This window comes from Primulina eburnea, chromosome 9 (genome assembly GCF_022965805.1).
Source record: "Primulina eburnea isolate SZY01 chromosome 9, ASM2296580v1, whole genome shotgun sequence".
In the NCBI taxonomy this organism is placed as follows: Eukaryota; Viridiplantae; Streptophyta; class Magnoliopsida; order Lamiales; family Gesneriaceae; genus Primulina; species Primulina eburnea.
Window position 1 is genome coordinate 28,950,827 of NC_133109.1, and position 18,983 is coordinate 28,969,809.

Here is an 18,983-nt window from a genome sequence, read left to right on the forward strand (position 1 = left end):
ATATATATATATATATATATATATATATATATATATATATATATATATATATATATATATATATATATATATATAAGGCTACAAATCCCCAACTTAGACGGACTAGTCCACAGGTCGGCCCACGAAAAACAAAATAAATTATAATTATAATTAATTGAAATTTTCATTTCATAAATAAATATTTTTAAAAAATATCAATAAAATTTATACTTTTTTTACTTTATACAAAGTAATTAATACAAAAATCTAACTCTAATTAATATTATATATATATATATATCACTATAAATTTATAATGTAAAAAAATTATTTTTTGGCTTTAAATTAACGGAAAAAAATTTCAACTCAACTCAATTAAATTATGTGGTAGATCATATCGACCCGATAAGCCCAACCCAAATTGATGATTCTAAGCGTAAAATATGAGATAAACCTCTCAACAACAACTTGAAATATGTAACAATATTAAGAGTGGGTCTCATGTGAGACCGTCTCACGGATCTTAATCTGTGAGACGGGTCAACCCTACGGATATTCACAATAAAAAGTAATACTCTTAGCATAAAAAGTAATATTTTTTCATAGATTATCCAAATAAGATATCCGTCTCACAAATACGACCCGTGAGACCGTCTCACACAAGTGTTTGCCCAATATTAAATATTGTAAAGTAGTACCTAACTATAATGAAACCTCACCAAAAAAACGCTAATACAATTCAAAACTTCAAAAATATGGGATGCTTATAATTTTGAACTTTATTTGCGCCGCAATACTTAATTTCATATTGTTTTAAGAGCCTAATTTTATCCTTTGAAAATCGGTTCATTTGATATTATATATTAATTACTGAATAAAAAAAATAAAAAATGGAAACTTAATTAAAACAATTTTGATTGTGATTTTATGCTCCACACAGCACATAAATCATTGCTATGGGAAGATTTTGTTATCAGGTATGTTATACATCGTAACATTTTGCACGAATCTATGTGTCTATTAATATTATGCAACTACTCATATTAATGAATGAGTAACTCGAGACAAAAATATGTCAAAATTATATATTAAATAGATGTGTCGTTTTATTGGTGTTTGTGTGCAACATATCAAAACTCTCTATGTATAGATAATTTTGATATCGTGAACACGTGTTGTGAAGACGTGTGCAGAAAGGGAGCCAAAAGAGGGGGCCGTGGAAGTTGTGGTCAATTTATGTTTTTATAAACCAAGGTACTAGATTATTTTACTTCATTTCCTTTTCTTAAAATATGCCCTTGTCCTCCTAAATTTTTTAAATATACTTTTCATTTCCTCATTTTGTTTTTCTGGCTCCGTCCCTGCCTTTGCGAGCACCGATTGAGACGATGTTCTTATGAGTTTTCGATATGGTGAGCGTCATTGCGAGCATCTATATGAGCACCAGCTGAGGTGAAGTCCTGTATATCTGATAGGTGGATCCACTATTGCTTAAATAAATGATCACAATGAGTGCTCACCATATCAAAACTCATAAATCTTAGCAAATCTTATATTAAAGTTTTGTTACATCTTTTAAAATACATCGATGAAATGGCATTTCAGTTCTACAGCTCTTAAAACCCGAATAAAATTCAAGTGTTGTACAATAATAGTAAAATATTTGATAAAAAACAAAAAATATATCATATATAATGCAAATTCAAGTAATATCAATTTTTTCAAAAGAATTACAGTCAAAAAAAAGGATATTAATGTTTTCATGTTAGACAGAATGGAATACGATCATATATATACATATACATGCGAGGAGACCAACTTCACATGAAACTGAAAAGGGCAAAAAAGAAACCAACACTAACCAATGCATTAGCATGCAGTATACGCACTTATATATTATTATTATCATATAAATTAAAAATGTTGATTTTTGCACAAATTTTGTGACGTGTGTACACCTCATTGGACGCATAAAACGCTAATTCGACCTTTGATCACATGCAATTACTCAGATTATACTTCCAAGTGGAAATTTATCTTGACATCTTAATCTTTGCAGTACTTATAATTAAAGATGGAAATGATTATTATAATCATGCACATGCATCAAAACAAAAGTCTAGCTTACCACTTTCGAAGATAAAAACGTTGTAGGTCCGAACGTTTGTAGTTTTATTAAAAATTATAATTGGTGATATTGGTGCAACTCGAATCTTTTAAATCATACAACAGCTCAAACGTCACTGTTCGATCGCTCTCTCAACATAGACATTTATTGCACATTAACGGTCTCACTCTCAATAATTGTACTCTTTGTAATCAGTGAAAATCGAACATGTGAGATTGATTCTGATACTAATTGTATTACTTGAGCAATTGATATCTTATCAAAAACTATAACTGGTGATAATTGTGTAATTCAAAATTTTTAAATCATATAACATTTTTTTTCAATTCTAACTTGATGATGTATTATTATACTTTATCCAAAATGATCAAGTGTAGGCAAATGGACAAAATAAATTAAGTGGGGTTGACAACTTATATATATAAAAAAATCTTTTATATTATATGTATATAAAAGTTTTTTCTTTGAATTATAATTAAAAGATGAATAAAATTAAAAAAATTAATATTTTTGCGTTACTAAAATTCAAAAAATTTCGAATTTTTTTTTTTCAAATTATTTTGGTTTCTCATTTAATGAATATACGTTTTCGGACATATATTTTTTTTTATTGCTTTTGTAAATGTAATTTATGACCAATGAATATTAACTAATCATAAATATAAGGAGTGACAATAATTAAAAGAAATAAAGAATTATATATTTTGACCGTTCATTCAAATCTCCACAAGATATGCAAGCTACCCCACATTTGGTGAAAATCGTATTTTTTATTAATATGGTATTTGATTCAAACACATCACATTCTAACCTTTAAGACATACCCTACATATAAATTAAAAATTCTATTTTTTAAAAAAAATTAAGTTATCTAAGCATAAATTCAAAAATATTATAACTACTTCAATTAAAAAACTTATTATTTCAAATTAAAATATAAGTATAACTCCTATTGTTAATAATTTCAAATAAATAATATAAGTCGAAATAAGAATTTGAATTCTTGAGTACGTCTCTTGTGAGACGGTTACACAAATCTTTATCTGTGAGACGGGTCAACATTACCTATATTCACAATGAAACGTAATATTCTTAGCATAAAAAGTAATATTTTTTCATGAATGAGTCAAATAAGATATCCGTCTCACAAAATACGACCCGTGAGACCGTCTCACACAAATTTTTGCCAAAAATTCTTTTACAAGCACTTAATTTATCACAATTTTTTTTAACAGAATTTAAATTTAAAATTTAATCGTCACAATTTTATTGGTTCAAGTAGCATGATATAATTAGTCTATACCATTTTATCTATGTATCGTGATACAGATTGACCTGATTCATAAATATCGTGAATAGTAATATTTTTGACATAAACATAATAATTTTTCTTAAATTTGGTTGTGTCGAAGATTCGTCTTATAAAATTGATCAATAAAACCGTCTAATATGAGTTTTTAAATTTTTTTTTATGGTTTAAAAATACCCTTTAATAAACTGATTTGTAATTTTTTTTTTTTAAAAATAACAAATTTGCCCAAATAACAACCTAAATTATTATTTTGTTATTATTTCAACCCTGAAATCACGCCAACTGACATTAGTACCAAATCATTTATATTTTTAATTATTTTAAAGATATATAATATTAGTTATTATATATTTAATATATGCCCATAAATACCCCCACCTCTACCACTGGCGCTCACTCGTTTCAAGTTTGTCTTCTCTTTCTCGACTACTGTGTCGCCACTCTCTTTCCAGCCACCAGGCAACTCGCCATTGCGCTGCTACTCTAGTCTTCCGCTATCAAATGATGGCATTGAGGCACGGCGGCGGCGGCGGAAGCTTTCTCGCGGGGAAGCAGGTGGTTCCCCTGGATTACCAGGCCGAGGTCTCGCAGCGGCTTCTCGAAGCTGCGCTATGTAACGATCTGAAATCGGCGATCGAATGCATCGGCGATCCTTTTGCTGACGTCAACTACGTTGGTGCTGTGTGCTTGAGGATCCGGAAGACTGAGATTGTTTTGCTTGAGGAGTCACCGTGCGAGGTGCGAGTCGATTACGAAGAGTTCCGGACTGACGTCACGCCGTTGTTCGTGGCTGTTAATAATGGAAATATTGATCTCGTTAAGAACTTACTGGTAAGACAATGTTGAGTTTGAGCTGTTGATTTCTATATCATTTGCTTTCAGTTTCTGCCTATTTTATTTTTGTATAGATGCATCGTTTCTTCTACCATTTCTTTCAATACTCGCTCAATACAGTGGCAGGAATCTCTCGATGAGAAGTTGTTGATTAAGGAAGTGTCTGTGATTTAACATTGGATTACTGAAATCTCGGTTTTTATTTTGAATGGGGACTTCCGCTTTTCTATTCAAAATTTAAAAGTTGATGCTCGAGTTTTCTCTTTCCAAGTCCTTTTTTGAACCACCTTTACGAGTCGATTAGGAGGTTTTAGCTGTTTTAACAGCTTAAATCCTGTTCGTTTTTATTTAATTAGACTTCTCTTGCCGTGATCAAATATTATAAACTGAATTGGCCTTTATTTTTCTTGCGCTACCATGATAATCTTATTTTTTTTAAAAAAATCGCCTTTATTTTTCTTGCGCTACCATGGGAATCTTAATCTGATGAAATTGAAACTTTTACGACTGTGTGACACTCGCATGATGCTAACTTGTGCATTGACTTAGGCACTTAGCGAATGTGAGTCATCTCACAGTTATAGAGAGGACAGGCAAGTATTTGGAGCTTTCTCGCATGCTGCTTTTAGTTGCTCTCTTGCAAGAAATTGCAATTTTTTTCGAAACTGATTTAGCAATTGAAGTGAAGGGAATTTCAGACTGGCGTTGTGTCTTTTTCCAGAGTCTTGTGCACTTGTTTTGTCTGCTGTGATTTATGAATTTATTCTTTTTGTAAATTGGCAGAGTGCAGGAGCTGATTTGAACCTGCAACTATTTAGGGGCTTTGCGACCACAGCAGCTGTAAGGGAAGGCCACTTTGAGATCCTTGAAATTTTACTCAAGGCTGGGGCATCTCAACCAGCATGTGAGGAAGCATTATTAGAGGCCAGCAATCACGGGCGATCAAATTCGGTGAAGCTTCTTATGGGTTTTGATCTTATACGGCCTCATGTTGCCATTCATGCTCTTGTGACAGCATGCTGTAGAGGTTTTGTGGATGTGGTGAAAGCTTTCATGAAGGTTAAATTTCTGACATGTTTGCTAATATGAATTAGGGAAATTAAAATTGTTGGCTAACAGGTCGATCAGCTATTTGTTAAGAGAAAGAATATATGTAATGAAAATATCCGATCATTTATTTTAAAAAATTGAGCGTCATGATCTTAATATTGGAAGTTACTTGTCTTTCCGCCCTTTTATCCATGCCTTTCGTGAAGTCAAGTTACTGCTATGAGAATCCCATTTTTTCTACAGTTAGTCCAGCATGTTCATAGTCAACATTATAGCACTAGTGAGACTACCTAGCTGTGTTGATTACCCATTTATGTTGCTGATTCACTTGGGAAAAAAAAGAACCTAAGAAGGGAGATCGTATGTGTGTAATCAAGAAATTTTCTTGCATAGATTTGAGTGAACACTGATTATGAGTTAAAGTGTGTTTCCTATTAATTTCTTTCTGTTCTTTGTGCTCACATTACATGGGAAACTCATGCTATGTTTGTCTATCTTGACCTATTTTTTTTGCTTTCTCAACCATCTGCCGTCATCTTTATTTTGTTGCTTGGTTTCAGTGTGGAGTGGATGTGAATGCAACTGACCGCATGTTGCTTCAATCATGCAAACCTTGTCTACATGCAAATGCTGACTGTACTGCGCTTGTGGCTGCTGTGGTCAGTAGGCAGATCTCAGTTGTTCGCCTGCTGCTGGAAGTAAGCTATTTGATGCTAAATTTGTGTTTGTGTTTCTCATGAATCTACTTTTATCTAGTAAGTTTCAAGAATTGGTGAAAATTTTCTGCTAAAAGAATTGCTTTACCCAGTTACCTTGTAAAAATTCAACGCAAAAAAGGTCATATTTTAAGTTTTGAACAAAATAGAACCACAACCAATCTGTACTGACAATTTACCATAATTGTTTATTATTTCATATTGTTGGTTTAAGAACTAGGTGATGTCACACTTTGCAAACTATCTTCAAAGAATATTTTGTTTTTGCGTTTTGTGGACAGAAACTGACATCCATTCTGTCTTTTATTAACTTTTGGAGCGAAGGCTGGAGCCAGAACCGATGTTAAAGTGCAGCTTGGGGCATGGTCATGGGATACAGCTTCAGGTGAGGAACTTCGAGTGGGTGCAGGGCTGGCAGAGCCTTACCCCATTACCTGGTGTGCAGTAGAATATTTTGAGGCAACAGGTTCAATCTTGCAGATGCTTCTCCATCACCTCTCCCCAAACGCCCGTCATCATGGAAGAACACTTCTCCACCATGCAATTCTCTGTGGCAATGATGGTGCTGTGAAAGTGCTTGTAAAATGTGGTGCTCACATAGAAACTCCAGTCGAGACCACTCAAAAATTGGGGTTTAGACCATTACATTTTGCTGCTCGTCTTGGATTTCCAACGATTCTTAAAAGTTTAATAGATTCTGGTTGTAATCTCAACTCCAGAACAGAATCCGGGGAAACAGCACTTTTAATCAGTGTCAAGTACAAGCAGGAAGATTGCCTTAAAGTATTAGCAAAAGCAGGTGCAGACTTTGGTTTGGTTGACACAGCTAGCCAAACTGTGGTTTGTATTGCAAGGTCTAATCAATGGCATATAGAGTTTCAACATATAATGCTGAATGTAATCCGAAGTGGTCACACGCCCATGTCTTCCAACACATCTGCATTTTCACCTTTTCTATTTGTAGTGCGATCAGGAGATATTCTAGGTTTGAAATCTCTGATTGGAAAGAAAGGTATTGATCTTGATGAACAGGATGCTCTAGGTTTCTCGGCAATGATGATCGCTGCCATGGAAGGCCATGTTGATGCCTTCAGGAAACTTGTGTATGCTGGGGCTGATGTGAAGTTGTGCAATAAATCTGGCGAGACTGCTATCACTTTGTCTCAACTGAGTCACAATAAAGATATGTTCGAAAAAATCATGCTTGATTTTGCCCTCGAGAAGGGTAACCACAAATCTGGAGGATTTTATGCGTTACATTGTGCTGCCCGATATGGAGACTTGGATGCGGTGAAGTTACTGATAAGCAAGGGTTATGAAATCAACGCTTCAGATGGAGATGACTACACGCCACTGATGCTGGCTGCAAGGGAAGGTAATGGTGAGATGTGTCAACTCCTGATCTCCAATGGAGCACATTGTGATGCGAAGAATGCGAAGGGTGAAACTGCGTTATCACTTTCTAGAAAATATGGGGGACTGCAAAATGATGCCAAAAACATCATACTAAATGCACTTGCACGCAAGCTGGTATTATGCGGTGCTACGGTACTAAAGCACACAAAGGAAGGGAAAGGATCTCCGCACACTAAGGTCATTAAAATGGTAGGATCTACTGGAGTACTTCGATGGGGAAATTCGAGCTGCCGAAATGTCATTTGCCGAAAAGCTGAAGTAGGCTCTAGCATAAGCTTCCAGAGAAGCAGACAAAAGAAAGGTGATGGTAGTAAACCTGGAATTTTCTATGTGATCACATCAAAGAACAAGGAAGTCCATTTTGTGTGTGAGGGAGGAGAGGAAATGGCGGAGTTATGGGTGCGTGGTATTAGGCTTGTAACAAGGGAAGCTATTTTTGGCGGCTAGAGAATTAGAAACGTTTTTACATAAGATGTAAATATAATCACAGCGGTGCTTACATCTCAAGGCACTGGAGTTCGTCCTGTTTCAATGAGATGATCTTGGACGAACTAGTAGCATATTCAGTTTTAGTAATTTGATCGATGATATTTTGAGATTCATAAAATTTGTGAATCGGGTTTTGGAACAGATATTTACCCCACGCCGGCACACCTGGAGTGTATATATATATACATGTATGTATATTATATATATATCTATATCTATATCTATACTATTATAAATATATGAGTTTGAATTGTGAATTTACTTGGTTACCCTTTTCCAATTATTACTTAATTAATGTCTTATTTATTTATTTAGGTGACTTTTCAATTTTCTTATCTAATTACCTAATTTGTTTAATTGATACATTTTATTTTACTATGCATTATTTCACATCAATATATTTTCTAAGCTTTATAATAAAAAATGGTTTCAACTTAATTTTTTTACACTTCAAGTTACATTAATATATAAATTTTTTGTTAGCTGTTCAGATTTAATTTTTAAAACTTCAATTTAAAAAAACATATATGTTTTATACCTAAAAATAGTTCAAACTTTATTTTTTAAACTTCAAGTTAAATTAACATATATCTATAAATTTTTTGTTAACAATTCGAACTTAATTTTTTAAACTTTAAGTTTAAAAAAACATATATGTTTTATAAATAAAAATAGTTCAAACTTTATTTTTTAAACTTCGATTTAAATGAACATATAAATTTATGGTTAGCGGTTCGGACTTAATTTTTAAACTTTAAGTTAAAAAAAACATGTATGTTTTATAAATAAAAAAAGTTCAAACTTTATTTTTTTAATTTCAATTTAAATGAACGTATAAATTTATGATTAGTAAACTTCAAGTTACATGTACATATAAATTTTTGGTTAGCGGTTCGAACTTAATTTTTTAAAACTTCAAATTTAAAAAAAAATCATATATGTTTTATAACTAAAAATAGTTCAAACTTTATTTTTTAAACTTCAACTGAAATGAACATATAAATTTATGGTTAGTATTTTTTAAACCTAAAATATATTTTCTATTTTCTAATATATTTTCTATGTTTTATAACCAAAAATGGTTCAGACTTAATTTTTTAAACTTCAAATTAAAAAAATATATATGTTTGATAACTAAAAATAGTTCAAAATTTATTTTTTAAACTTCAATTTAAATGAACATATAAATATATGGTTAGTATTTTTTTGACCTACAATATATTTTTTATTTTTAAATATATTTTCTATGTTTTTTTAAACTTCAAATGCATAAACATATAAATTTTTTGTTAGCGGTTCGGATTTAATTTTTAAAACTTCAAGTTAAAAAAACATATATGTTTTATACTTAAAAATAGTTCAAACTTTATTTTTTAAACTTCAAGTTAAATGAACATATATATAAATTTATTGTTAGTATTTTTTAAACCTACAATAAATTTTTCTATTTTTAAATATATTTTCTATGTTTTATAACCAAAAATGGTAAGGACTTAAATTTTTAAACATCAAATTACATGAACATATAAATTTTTTGTTAGATTTTTTGTTAGCTGTTCAGACTTAATTTTTCAAACTTCAAATTAAATAAACATATATGTTTTATAACCAAAAATAATTTAAAATATATTTATTAAACTTCAAGTTAAATAAACATATAAATTTGTGGTTAGTATTTTTTAAACCTATAATATATTTTCTATTTTTTTTAACAAAAAATGTTTCATACTTAACTTTTTTAACTTAAAGTTAAATCAATATATAAATATGTCATTATCTCATTTATATTTATCTATAACACTCATCCATACATTTTTAGTGATCTAATATTTTATTTGCATATGTTTCGATATATAAATTTAGCATAAATAAATATTTGTAGATGTTGGTGCTTTATTGTTTTTGAAATAATTGTGAGGACATCACGATATGAATAATTTTAGTTTTTTATTTTTTGTAATAATAATAATAATGTATTGTGATTTCACCGACTTATTAAAATGAACATACTCATATAATATTGCTCTAACGTTTGTTGATTTGATTGATTTATATACGATTAATGTATGTTTTTAATTTTTTAAAATTTAAGCTAAATGAACATATTAATTTTTAGTTAGAGGTTCAGACTTAATTTTTTAAACTTCAAGTTAAATAAAATTAATTTATTTAATTGATAGATTGATACATCATTATGCATTATTTTCCCTATTATTAGTTAATAATTGATATAATTTTAATTTAATTTAGTTTATTTATTTATTTAATTGATACATAACTATGCATTATTTCAAATAAAAATTTGAATGCTATTAATATTTCTTACATATTTTTTTATTATGCATTCTTTCAAATGAAAAAGTAGGCTATTATTAATATTTTTTAAAGATATATTTTCTATGTTTCATAACAAAAAATAGTTCAAACTTGATTTTTTAAACTTCAAATCAAATAAACATATACGTTTTATAAGCAAAAATGGTTCGAATTGTATTTTTTAAACTTCAAGTTAAATGAACATATAGATTTGTGGTTAGTGATTCAGAGAATAAAATATAAATCAAACAAAGAGAAGAATTTTGTTTTCTATTATATATATTTTTTATTCAGCAATGAGCCTTTTATAGGCAAATATACATATGAAAAAAACCATAAAAATAGCAACAATATTTGACCACTAAATAACAAATATGCTAAGATAATTATTTTCTGTAATACTTTGTTAATAGTAAACAATGACTAACAGATTTTATTTGACAAGACAGATAACTAAGTACTTCGACAAACCTTTAACAATTCAATAATATCTCCCTTAAACCGATAAGGTAAACATCGGCTTAATAAGAACATCATCCTTCAAATTTGTTTTGTAGTATGCTAATACCAAGTAGCTCCCTTAGTTTATGAAATGCAGGTAGTTTCAGGGACTTGGTAAACATGTCAGCTACTTGGTTTTCACTTTTGCAATATATGAGATCAATTGTTTCATTCTTTGTGCAGTCACTTAAAATTGATATTTCACATCAATGAGCTTGCTTCTTTCATGGAGGACTAGATTCTTTGATAGTTTTATGGCTGAACTATTATCATAATAAATTGCAAAAAGATCATGATTCTTGAATTTAAGCTCTTCAAGAATTTTTCTCAACCAAATAGCTTTACATGCACGTGAAGTTGATGCAACAAATTTAGCTTCAATGGTTGATAAAGTAACAATTGATTGTTTCTTCGAAGTGCATGGAACAACCGCTTGATCTAAGAAAAAAAATCATATCCTTAAGTTCTTTTTCTATCATCTCGATCTCCTTCAAATCTGATTGTTCTCCTTTCTTATAGTAGAGACCAAGTTCTTGTGTTCGTTGTCGGCATCATAAAATCTTCTTAACAACTTAAAAATGCATTTCTGTAGGATTCTCAATGTATCTGCTTATGAGACTGAAAGAATACATAATATCCGACATTGTTGCTGTCAAATACATTAAGCTTCTAACAATTTGCTTGTAAAATGTGTTGTCAATCTTATTTCCTTAACAAATTTTTGTTATCTTCAAACCATAGTCTACGGGAGTACTTGCATAATTACATTTCTTCATATTAAATCTGCACAAAACTTTTTGAACACATTTCTTTTGTGAAATAAAAATCTCATAAGTAGATTGAACTACTTCATATCAAGAAAATGATGCATCTTGCCAAGATCCTACATATCAAACTCAACCATCATGGACTTCTTAAATTTTCCAAACATGACACTATCATTTTCAGAGAATATAAGATCATTAACATATAAACAAACAATGAGATTTTTCCATCATCTTCAATTTTGTACAAAGTTTATACTCATATGAACTTTTTTGAAAACATACCTTAAAAAATAAGTCTTAATTCGACTATACTAAGCTCGTGGGGCTTGCTTTAACTCATACAAAATTTTTTTTTCAATTTATACACTTTATGCTCATTTCCAACTTAATATAACAAGGAGGTTGATGGATACATATATGTTCTTCCAAGTCTCCATGTAAGAATGTCGACTTTCCATTTTCTTTCAATTTACTCATGTAAATCTACTTCACACATCGTTTTTTGACCTTTTGGAAGCTCGATGAGTTCCCAAGTTTTATTTTTATCGATGGATGTGATTTCAGCATCCATTGCCTTTTACTATTTTGATTCTTTGACACCTTCTTCAAAAGCTATTGGATCACAATATGAAAATAGAGCAAAATGAACAAATTAATCTTCAATTTGGTTATTACCAGTTACCTCATAATTTGTCATCCATGTTGCTCTTCTTCTAAATCGTTGAGATCTTTGTTCATTTTCTGTCTCGTTGACTAAAATATGTTGATTGATTATTGATTGTTGCTTGTACTCTACATATTATGCATTCTCCAAAGGTTGATGCATTTCTTCTCCATTTTCTCCATCAAAATCAGCTTGAATTGGTTGTTTAACAATATTTTCATCAACGAAAAACTACTAAACATCATGAATATTTTTGGCATTGGGATAATTGGATCTACCGATTATCGTGTTAGTATCTATTTGGTTCAACTTTGAACACAATTCTTTTTCTGCGCGTATATTTTTTACCTTGTTGACTTGTAACTCAACTGAGTTGAGATAAAGCGATTGTATTTTGTTAGCTCAAACCAATAATACCGAAAGTTTTAATAGGTATTCATTCACCCCCTCTAAACATCTAGCCGGTCCTAACAACATATGAGATTGAGTACATGCTGATAGTCATAGCCTAAAAAACGAAAGCTAGAGAAATCCATCATTCATTGTTGCAATTGCAATTATTAAATAACAAAAGGACACTTGGTTATTGTATGTTGTTGAATTAGTTAAATATAATTTGACATAACATATTGATAAAATAATGAATTCCTTCAAAATCATTGCTTAAGAATTGATATGTGCATTAATCGATATTTGAACAGTCGTTTATTAATTATTTTAATTTAAATTATTTAAATTGTGTTTGTTTTATCCTTTTATTTTAATTTCAATTTAGTTTATTAATTTATTCAAGTTTTTGTTCAAGTTAATTAAAGAATTGTTTTTAATGTAGATTTGTAATATATCAAGTTTTTTCGGACGATATCTGTTCTTGTTATTAAAACTTGACATGTACACAGAAATAACAAACAAAATTACATAACGAAAAGTAAATTATTTAAAATAAACATGTGAAAACATGTAAATTTCATATATGTAATTAATATGAATTTATAAAAAATATAATTTTCAATTTTATTTATTATATCAACTAATTTTATCTCAAATAAAATCGTTTCCACGTGCAACGCACGTGCACTGTTCTAGTATATATATATATATATATATATATATATATATATATATATATAGTTTGATAGATGATATTTTGAGATTCATAAATTTTGTGAATCGGGTTGGATATGATCTTCAATTAAAAAAAAAAACCAGCAACATCAGAAAACAGGGTCTATAAGATTTACAGAGTGCCGATTTAAGTAAAATTAATGCAAATTCATTTGAACAGAAAACATAACTAATGAGTTATGCAGACAAAAACCGTGAATGGAGACAAAATTTAAACCACAGGTGCTGCATCAAAATACAATTGAATCAATCCCTGGTTGGATTTGCTTAGAGACGTATGACATGAAAGTGTGTACACTTCTCCCAAATCAGTGTGCAAGAAATAAGTCGCACAAAGAGCCATCATTCACGTACTTTAATTACTTTCCTTCTCCTTAGTCTTACACAACAAAAAAGAATTTTTTGATATTTTTTTACTGAGACCAGATTATTTTGTCTAGTCTACTAAATCGTTGTAGATATAATGTTGAACAAGTACGAGATAACAAAGTTCAATTAGAACAATTTTATGTTGTGGAAAATAAAGATACAAGCAGTTTTAAGAAAAAAGAATTTTTTGGCGGCTATTGGAGATATACGATGAAAAGTGGAATGAGATGAATGATAATGTTGGTTGTCAATTTACATTTGGCTATAGCATACAAAGTATTATCAAGTATCTTTGAGATAAAGACGACAACAATTATATGAGATACTCTAACAAAAATGTACGAAGTTAAGTCACTACATATAAGATTTTTGTATAGATAATACTTTATACTCTTCGGATGACGTAATTCTCATCAATGACCGATCATATGAACACTCTAAATACTCTATTTGTCTAACTCACCTCTATGAGGATTAGAATAGAGGGGAAAAAAATATGTGAAGCTTCTACTTTAAAGTCTACCAGATTTATATGATCAACTTATTATCAATTTAACCAACAATATCCTCACAAACTATTTAAACTTCGAAGATGTCTTAACTGCATTTATTGGAGAACAAAGTCGAAGCAAGAATAAGAAAGATATGTTGATAACTTCGAAGCAGACATAAACTTTACCGATGATAAGAGAGAGATTTATGGATTGTGACTCCAGTGGCAACCAAAGGGGTGGTAGATCAAAGTCAAGAAGTAAGAAGAAAATATTTACTGTTTTAAATGTGGCGGTAAAGAACACTTCAAAAAGAGTGCAATAGTATTGAGAAGGTTTATGAAGGAAATGTGGTCAATATTTTAGGCACTGGTGAAAAAGAGTGCTTCCACTTGGTTATTGTCATCATGTTTTATCTTATAGACCTAACTTGTACCAATAGTTTTCCTATCGAGAAGGGTTATGATGAAATCTATATGCTCCCCCAGATAGGAAAACCATTGGTAACGTATAGGTCTATAAGATAAAACATGATGACAATAATCAAGTGGAATGGTATCGTGCTAGATTGGTAATAAAATATATGATAAAAAACAAGACATTGTCTTCAATGAGATATTTTCTACCGTGATTCGGCTTACAACAGTTAGAGTTGCGTTGGCATTGTGTGTTGTGTTTGACCTACATCTAGAACAGCTACATGTGAAAACTACATTTCTTTATAGAGATCTCGAAGAAGAAATCTATATGCTCCAGCCAGAAATTTTTGCGAAAAAGACAAAAAAAACTTGGTTTGTAATAGAAAAAATCCCTGTACGGTCTCAAACTAGTGCCGAGGTGTTGATACAAGAAATTTGATTACTATATCACAAGTCTTGGATACAACAGACTGGGTGCAGACCCTTGTACATATTTCAAGGGGTTTGGTAATGATTATATTATTTTAATGTCGTATGTGGATGACATGTTGGTAGTAGGTCCTAACAAAGTTCAAGAATTGAAGGCACAATTGGCTAGAGAATTTGATATGAAGGACTTGGAACTAGCAAACAATATTCTAGAGACGCAAGTTCACCGAGACAAAAGTTACAAAAAGATTTGGTTTTCCCATAAAAATTATTTGAATAAAGTTTTGTAATGCTTCAACATGCAATATAGTAGGCCAATTTAGACTCTTCTTCATGTTACCTTCAAATTATCATCCGAGATGTGTCCTAGCTGTAAAGTAGAGAGGATGAAGATGTCTCGAGTACCATATCCATCAGCAATAGGAAGTTTAATTTTCGCCATGATCTGTACAAGACCGTACATTGCTCAAGCAGTGAGAGCAGTTAGTCTGTATATGGCGAATCCTGGACGGAGCATAGAAGTACTGTTATGAGGATACATTAAGGGTACCTCAAATGTTGCATTATAAAAAAAAAAGATGTAAAAATATATATAACTCAATATGATGATGAGATTTTGTTAATTACGGTATAATTAACAAAATATTCAAACAATTTAAACTTATTCCAAACACATAAAACTTATATTTTATAATTATTGTTATTATCCATCATTTATTTATTCTATCGCACGAATCAAGCTACACCTAAAAAGATTGTTATTAGTATTTGTCACGAGGGTTTTGATACTTAATTATCCATGTGAAGAGTAGGTATATCCAAAACTTGCCCAATTCAATTCAGGTTAGTGGCATCATATACCCTACAAAATGTGAGAGACTCAAGTCTGACTCTTCCACTATGCTAATTAAGTAATTTTACTACACTAAATTTTATTATTTTAATCTACGATAAAAATTTATTACACAGAAAAAAAACATCACCGACGTATCAAATTCATTCATAAAATGTAAGCAAAATTTTGTTGCCATGTAAAATTTATTGAATAAAATTCTATATTAATAAATTCATCTGGCAGAGTCCGCAATCAAAATGCCACTGTTTTCTATATTTAGCAAACCTTTTTTTATTTTTTTATAATCTTAAAAATATTAATTTAAGATACCCAGGCTACCAAAATTAATTTATTAAGGCGTTAAAATATATTAAAATTAATTTAGTGGTAAGCCTTGGATAATATATATAATAAAAAATTTATGAGATTTTTTCTTGGTTTAATTTTTTGAGACAAATTTTTAACCGTATCCGATTCATGAAAAATAAAATATTTTATGTTACAAAAATATTTTTATTTTATTGTAAATATAAATTAATTTAATTCGTATTACATAAGACTATGGTAAGTAGGGATGTAAATGAACCAAACCGTTTACGAGCTATTCGAAGCTCGGCTTGATAAAAGCTCGTTTGAGTTCGTTTGTTAATCATATCAAGCCAAGCTCAAGCTCGATTTTGAGCTCGAAAATTCAATCAAACCAAGCTCAAGCCTAAGGATATTCAGTTCGTGAGCTCGCAAACATGTTCGATAATAGGCTCTCGAGCTCGAGCTCGGCTTGTTTAGGTGGTTCGTAAGCTCGAGCTCGACTCGTTTAGGTGGCTCGTAAGCTCGAACTTGGCTCATTTGTTGAGTTGACAAATAAAAATATTAGTACTAATATCAATGAAATGAATTGAACACAAAACATAGTTGAAAAAAAGATGAATTTACACTACATAGTCACAATTATATTTTTTTTTATCTTGCATATCATTATACTAAAATTTTCTTTAAACCATAATAAATTAACAGAAATACACCAACTTATTTTTTTTCCCCAAAAAATTTATGTCACCAAGTCATATACACGTTGAGTAACTTTACAAACTACTATCCTAAAATATTATATTAAATTGAATATAATGAATTTATATTGATTAAAAAATAAAATTTATTTGGAATACAGCGAATGAAGTACTAAAGGAGTGAAGTTATTGTAATGTGAAGGATCGTTTGCAGAGCATTTTGAAGTGCTTCAAACAAAATATTCTCCAAAAACTGCAATAGCTCGTGTTCTAAGAATGTATACAACGATGAATTAGATCGGGTTTGGTATAGAACCAAACGGAAAACACTCGAAATAATCATTCGTTAAGAAACACTGATATATTTGTATATCTTGTGTAACTGAATAACCAAAAGATTAGATTAGTTTTTGCATTCATTAGTTCAGTTATGGTGAGAACTGAACCAACGGATGCTTTAACTAGTTAAATCAGTTTGAAAATAATAGTTAAATTCATAAGATATGTTTATGGATGTTCGGAGACTTCAACTGCTCATACGTCACCCCTTCTACCACCTCGGGTAGGATTCACTAGAAGACTTTGATCGATACAAATACAAACTCACCCAGCTTAGGACTTACCAACTGCCTTAACTGAACTCCTAGACTAGACTGAAGGCATAACCTTCCAGTGCAAGACTGTATTTGAGTGGTGGTGTGTGAGAGAGAACTGATCTCTGAAAACTACCCGAAAGTGTTCTCACACACTGAGGGAAATATGCTTCTAATCTAAAGTTGATAAACGTTTAAGTGTTCTCTCGACTAGGCTGAATGCTTCTCTCTTAAGCTGATATGACTTTGAAGCGTGCTCTTTTCTTTTCTCTCTTGTATATTGTATATATCTTCAATGATCTTCACCCTCTATTTATAGGCGCGAAGTTAGATCGTACAATGAGACTCAATTATTGTACATGTTGCATTTTGAATCTGTTCCTCGAAATTTGTCTTGTTCTTTCTGGAACACTTTTGTCTTTAAGCTCTGCAATGTCCATTATTGTCCTTTGACTGGACAAATTATTTCGTACTTTTGCACACAGCTGGATTCCACTTAGTTCAACTTGTCTTGATCTGCAACTGATTGCTCCAAACCGATGTTCTGAACTGGTCAGTTGAACTGGTTTTCAGTTAGGCAGATGAAATCAGTTGACTCGTCAGTTAAACTGATTTCATTTTTGTTTAGTTGAACTGATCTTCATTTGAGCTCTTCATCAGTTGAACACTCCTTCAGCTGGTCGGGCTTCTGAGGTTCTCCTGCTGAACCACATATCAACTGAACAATCAGCTTAACTCATTTACGACACATCAGTTGAACTGATCTAATTATTTGGTTGATCAGTTGATACTTTCAGTTGACGTCTTCGACAGCTTCAGTTTTGCCTCGTAACTGATTATTTCAGTTTCAGTTATCTGCACACTAAGATAGATTATTAAAAACAAACAAACAAATTTTGTTCACAACAAAAATAAGATTGCGAACATGAAATGTTCCAACACAATGTTATTTATATGATGATATCAATGTATGACGAATATTTGTTATCTGGATGTTAGATGTATTATTTTGGGATGTTCAATAATATAATGAGTTTATATTTTTTAGTTTTTATTTTTGTCGTTTTGGTTATTTACAAATAAATTTATATTTTATGTATGATTTAAAATTAGTTCATAGATATATTTAATTTTTAACAAGCTCGAATCAAGCTCAAACTCGAGCTCAATTCTATGCTTTACGAGCTCGAAAACGAGCCGAGTTCAAGTCAGGCTTGTTAAACATTATAAACGAGCTATTAATGAATCACGCTCGAGCCAGGCTTGATTAACTTGATAAACGAGCTTTTAACACTACAAAAAAACGGAAGGATTAGCGACGATTTTATAAAAACCGTCGCTCATTTAGCGACGGTTTTTACTTTCCGTTGCTATATAGCGACATTTTTAATATAAACCGTCGCCTTTTAAATTATAGCAACGTTTTTATAATACCGTCGCTAAAATAGCCACGGTTTTATAAAACCGTCGCTATAATAGCCACGGTTTTATAAAACCCGTCGCTATATTAGCGAAGGTTTCTAAGAAACGGTCGCTATTATTG

The 18,983-nt window shown here is 30.7% G+C and overlaps 1 protein-coding gene across 1 annotated transcript; it reads left to right on the plus strand.

Moving 5' to 3' along the window:
• The first annotated feature begins 3,821 nt into the window (after nucleotides 1-3,821).
• On the plus strand, nucleotides 3,822-7,972 carry LOC140841489 (uncharacterized). Its single transcript, XM_073208961.1, has 4 exons — nucleotides 3,822-4,250; nucleotides 5,037-5,312; nucleotides 5,864-6,001; nucleotides 6,344-7,972. Exons 1-4 carry the CDS (start codon nucleotides 3,921-3,923, stop codon nucleotides 7,880-7,882), a joined length of 2,283 nt encoding a protein of 760 aa, XP_073065062.1. The 5' UTR covers nucleotides 3,822-3,920; the 3' UTR covers nucleotides 7,883-7,972.
• Nucleotides 7,973-18,983: the final 11,011 nt, after the last annotated feature.